This window comes from Cynara cardunculus (genome assembly GCF_001531365.2).
Source record: "Cynara cardunculus var. scolymus isolate 2C chromosome LG 2, CcrdV1, whole genome shotgun sequence".
Taxonomy (NCBI): domain Eukaryota; kingdom Viridiplantae; phylum Streptophyta; class Magnoliopsida; order Asterales; family Asteraceae; genus Cynara; species Cynara cardunculus.
In genome coordinates, this window is record NC_037529.1 from 14634419 (window position 1) to 14639622 (window position 5204).

The 5204-nt window shown below is 39.6% G+C and overlaps 1 protein-coding gene across 2 annotated transcripts in view; it reads right to left on the bottom strand.

Annotated features, from left to right (window-relative positions):
- The window catches only part of LOC112507602 (protein unc-13 homolog), a 6515-nt gene extending 1811 nt beyond the window's left edge, over window positions 1-4704 (bottom strand). The window contains exons 1-4 of one of the 2 annotated variants that reach the window (XM_025112252.1): window positions 4096-4704; window positions 3050-3659; window positions 2796-2911; window positions 2060-2515 (exon numbers count right to left, since the gene is read on the bottom strand). In XM_025112252.1, coding sequence (XP_024968020.1) covers window positions 2060-2515; window positions 2796-2911; window positions 3050-3659; window positions 4096-4524 — 1611 coding nt within the window. In that variant the 5' untranslated portion in view covers window positions 4525-4704. Of the gene's footprint in view, window positions 1-2059; window positions 2516-2795; window positions 3660-4095 lie in introns of both variants that reach the window. The other variant, XM_025112251.1, reaches the window with a different exon arrangement.
- Window positions 4705-5204: the final 500 nt, after the last annotated feature.

The window sequence follows — 5204 nt, forward strand, 5'->3', positions numbered from 1 at the left end:
GGGTTAAGATGTATGAATACCTGGCCTCTACCCTAAAGAGCAGAACAGTTGTTTCCATGAAGACCCCCAACTAGTGAAGAGTGAGAGACATGGAGAAAAACAGATAAGCTAAACATATTAATGAACTGATAAAAACAATTGTGCATGCACTTTTATTATCTGGTGATTAGAGCATCAAACAAGTGATGAAGGATCTTCTCATCCATATTGTCGTGTTCTTATGAAGATATTGGAATATGCCACTCTTATGAGGCTTCCTTGCCTTACTTAGACGAGACGTCTGCTTACTTTCTTTATCTGTATGCTAAATGTGCTTAAAAATCAAGAGAATCCATTTCAAGTATGCTAGAGAAACACATACAGACTTTCTTGCTAGTCTAATGTCCCACTATAGTTTCATGATGGTCCAAAAGAGCACAACCCAATGCACAAAAGCTTCTCAAATTTGCAAGAGTTTGGGATAACTCTTTGTATGTGACCTGTCTTTTTTATATTTGCAAAGACACTGTTTCCAGCTTCATGATGACCATCCTACACGATAATACAATATATCTCCTTTTTTTATTCATTTATATAGTGTTGCCTGTGCTGATAGCATAATCCAAGGAGAACATGAATGAGAGGTTGGAGCAGAGGAGGGTTGCTTAGTAATCACAAGGCCTACGCATTAGTTGCTCTAAGATCAAATAAATATTGTGGGGGTTTGGAAGTCAACATTGAAGGTGCCCCAAAATGATTGTTTCAAATTATCTAGGCTCTATGATTTAAAATCAGCTTGAGGTTGAGGGTGCCATAACCATTGCATAAAGATGGGAAAGCTAAAGTGGAGGGCTTCTACGGGGGTGTTGTGTCATGTGTGACAAGAAGGTTCCACTAATACCGTAGGGAAAACTTACAGAATAGCCATCAACCCAGCTATGTTGTATGGGTCGGAGTATTGGGCGACGGAAGGATCATAAGTGGAAGTTGCAGGAATGAAGATGCTTAATTTGACAGGATACCGACCAAGGTCTTTCAAGCGGTGTTGGGAGCTGCGGGGATCCCAGATAAGTTGAGAGGGGGAAGATTAAGGTGGTTTGGTCACGTTCGTAGGAGATAGATGGCAGCTTCAGTGAGGAGGTTATTAACTGTGACAGTCAAGGGGGCGAAGAGAAGACGAGATGAGCAACAAAGGTTGAACATGGCAGCTTTAGGCATTTCCGAGGGCATGACCCTTGATAAGAGTTATTAAAGACGCACAAAAAGCTGACATAGATGTTACGGGTATAATTTTTTTGTATGTTGGTTCAAGGGTGGGATGAGAGACGTAGGGAAGGCCTAGGCTTAGAGGTCAATGAGTGGAGGGTATGGAGGGTAGGGTTAGTGAGCCGATAATTAGGTTACCGGAGTCCTAAGTTAGACTAGGGGTGTATGGTTTCTCTCACCTTAGCTATGTTTCTTGTACCTACTTCTGTTTTTCTATTGTTGCTGTTCTTTCTTGTTCTAATTTCTGCTTTTTCGAATATTTTTTTTCTATGGTGTCAAAAAAAACGTCCTCTTGTTTCACACTTTTCAAAAGCCCGGTGTATTCATCGAAACAACCGCTCAATCTCTATGGGGTAGAGGTTAGGTCTGCGTACATCCCCCACCCCCAGGGAGGGGGGACCCCACCTCCGAGTGGGGTATAAGGGACTAGTTTCATTTGGTTTATGGTTATTATACCGTACAATATGCAATTAAAAGATAATAAGTCACGCCATATAATATGCAGCCCTCCGTCCAAAAACGGGGCAATGTTTGACTTATTGCATGGTATAATAATTAATTATCAAATGCCTAAAATATCCCTTAAATAAACAAAATTGGGAAAATTTGTCAACCATCACAATTACACTCGACATACATCTTGTAATGGGCTAATAAGCAAAACGATAAATTTGAAAGCGATCTTTCCAGAAAAAGAGATGTTGATTCCTTTTTGGGACAACACAAAATAGAAAATGTTAGCATCTTCTAATTGCGACGCAAACCATTAACATGATAGAGAAATATGAAGCGAATTTCAGAGTGAGAAGCGTACCTCTTGCTGCAAAGTTCTATCAACCCATTCCTTGAGTCTATCAACTCGAGTTTTTATCCACGACTTCACCAGATCTACAATCACAGCCTCGGCTTCATAAGGAGTCATCTCTTGAATTATGGACTTTCCACCATCATCGCTGTTGACTGAATCTTCTACCGCCATCTGTACTAAATCTTTTTCCAACTTATCGGCCGCTATTAGCACTTGTATGACAGCAGGAGTCAACTCATTGATTCCTGAAACAAATTTCTGTACCTCTTGTCCAAAACAAGAATGGAGAGTTGCTACTGCCACGCCGACTGCAAGAGGATGCCATCTTTGTAGGATTGGACTGTATATCTCCTTCTCCGTAAAAGCAAGATCCGTAACATCTTGGGCAAGCAAGCAGAGTGCAGGAAGATGATTTAGTTGACTTTTTGCTGATTTTCGGCTTATGCGTACTTTCTCACTTTCCTGAGTTAATAAAAACAGAATGCAACAAAAATTCATAGATTGATCCATTCTTCTTCTTCTAGGCAAACATTTGATACACATTTAACTTTAGATAATATGTCAAAATAAGGACCAGAGCACATTTATCATGGCCTTAAAATGTTGAAATAATATGCTCTTCATTAAGTATTCATGGTTTTGTTTTTATCCTACTAGATTGGTGTAGGGTAATTAGAAACATGACAAACCGGCATTTACTTTCAAATGGAAAACTGATAAATGCAAAAAGATCAAAACTTGCCTGACTAAAAGCTTTGCGCATCGATGACCTGATATAGACGTCAACTTTGGCATCTGCAACATCAATGACTTTCCTTCTACCAGACTCACTAGGATTTTCTTCTGCCAAAATGGTGGCTGCAGATAACACAAGTGATAGAATACTTTGCATCAAGTCAATGTTACCCCTGTAAAACGACTCATGGTAAGCTAAAAGCCCTCTTTCTGCCCATTCCAACATCGAGTTCAATGTCGAACACAAAATCTTGGAATAACCTGAATCCAAAGTTGACTTTGCATCTTTCTTGACTTCTAGCAATAAGTTATCAGCAGCAAAAAGAAAATCATTCTCAACTTGACCTGTTGATACGTAATGGTTGAATAAAACCCATGAAAAACAAAGATTATGGAATCTCTGGTCTATTCCCAGGATTCCCCATGTCTTTTTTATGAGGTCTAACACTTCATCGACCTCTTCGATCATAGATGTTGGCTCTTCAACATCAAAAAGAGCTTCTAGAAGGATTTGGTAGAGACGGAGATTCAATGGTGCCCCATCTGCCCAATGGCATGTGTCTGGGGCAAAATCATCAGATGCCCGACAAGCAAGCTGCATTGTAACAGTCCGTAGGGTTTGAACTGCTTCACTATGTTTCCCAGTCTCCATGGGTCGTGCGTAGGCCCCACGAATAATCTGGCGGAGTTGTTGAGCCGATGGGTCTTTCCTGTCAAGAGGAAGTTTAGGGTGGAGCAACAGTCCAGCCTCGAGTACCCTCAAGTTTCTTCTCTGCCATACTTCATATTCTCGCTGAGTTGGGAAATCAGAAGACTTAAACTGTTGTAAAAGCTCTACGGGTAGAACTATTGACTCAATGCGCCTGCCAAGCTGCAAAACGTTTGTAATTGGAGCCTAGTCAGCTTCACAAGCACAATCTTGATTGACTAAAGTATAGAATCTTCATGAGTTCATGTAAAATTTGGTAATATGTTGAATAAAAGATTGTGATTTAGTGTAAACTAACTTATACTAGATTGAATATTTGCCAAAAACCAAAATGTTGGCAATCTCCATGAGAAGTCCAACTATTAAATTGTTGCAATTTCCACAAAAAACCTAGGACGCTCCCTTGCCATGATTAGGGTTCAGGTTGCAAACACATATGTGAAAATTTTAAGTCCCCAATTAGAGTGGTATAACGGAACCCACATCTAAATCATCCTAATTTTTGCAAATTAAAGAAACCCTAATCTTTGTAAATTTAGGAAAAATGGTAGACGGCAGAAGAAACAAGCTAAAGGGTTTAAATTATTAACTTGATTACCTGTCCAGCGGCAATTCTCAATAATGCACGCCTAACCCTAGAATCAACTTGTTCCGAGATTCTCATTTGAACCCTCATCAGCTCACCCACTGTAGCCGGCCGATTCTCCGTCGCTGACTCGGAACCGTTGTTCTTCTTTTTAGACTTCATACCCAGGGCCTTTTTCACCTTACTGGCCGCCGTCAACGTCAGTGACCTTTGCAGCGAAGGCAACGATGACGCTCTGTCAGATGACCTCCCGGACGACTGAGAGACATAAGTCAACGGCCTACCTCCACCGGAGCTCCGACAAGCCCCGACGAAGATCTCATACGCGGTTTCTCGAAGGTCGGAGTCAGATAGATCCAAACCCAGTTGGCCAAAGGGGTCAGAGAGGTCATTGGAAGACAGTACAGGGATCATATAACCAGCAGTGTTCTCAATTGGCATGACGCCGAATAGCGTTAATGGTGACGTGATGGTGGGATTCTCCGATCCTCTGGTAATTACACAAATCGAAAGATCTCTGGATATCAGAAAAAGCTAAAAAGATGATTGTAATCCGTCAATCAAATTCTGTATAAAAATTTCACGAAAACATGAGAGAATTTGGGATTCATTCTTGCTTGGATTATAAGGAATGAATGATTGCGCTTTGCAGTTGGGGAGACTGTGCCACAGTTGAACGCGGTGCAAACGCCTCCTTTTCTTTATTTTTCTTTTTGATTTTTGATTAATTTTTCGTTGTGTATTATGATCACGCCACGCGTCTATTCGTGGGTTTCAACGACGGGACCCACCACCCCCAAACCTTCAGAGTTGAAAATTGCCAAAATGAAATGAGGCCGCCATAATTAAAATATTAAATTAAATTAAATATTCTTTATCAAAATTAAATAATTATTTAATTATTGAAATAACTTTTGAAAAATTCATATCCACGTAATTTTGTATATTATCATTTTCATATACTTGTTACTATCTATATCATTACAATTTTCATGTCATAAAAATTATATGATGTTATACATATTTTTTACAAAAAATACCAACCAAATTTGGGGTTTTTATACAATATGTATAATTCAGTAAAATAATTTGACTGATAGTTAAATACTGAAACATTCATA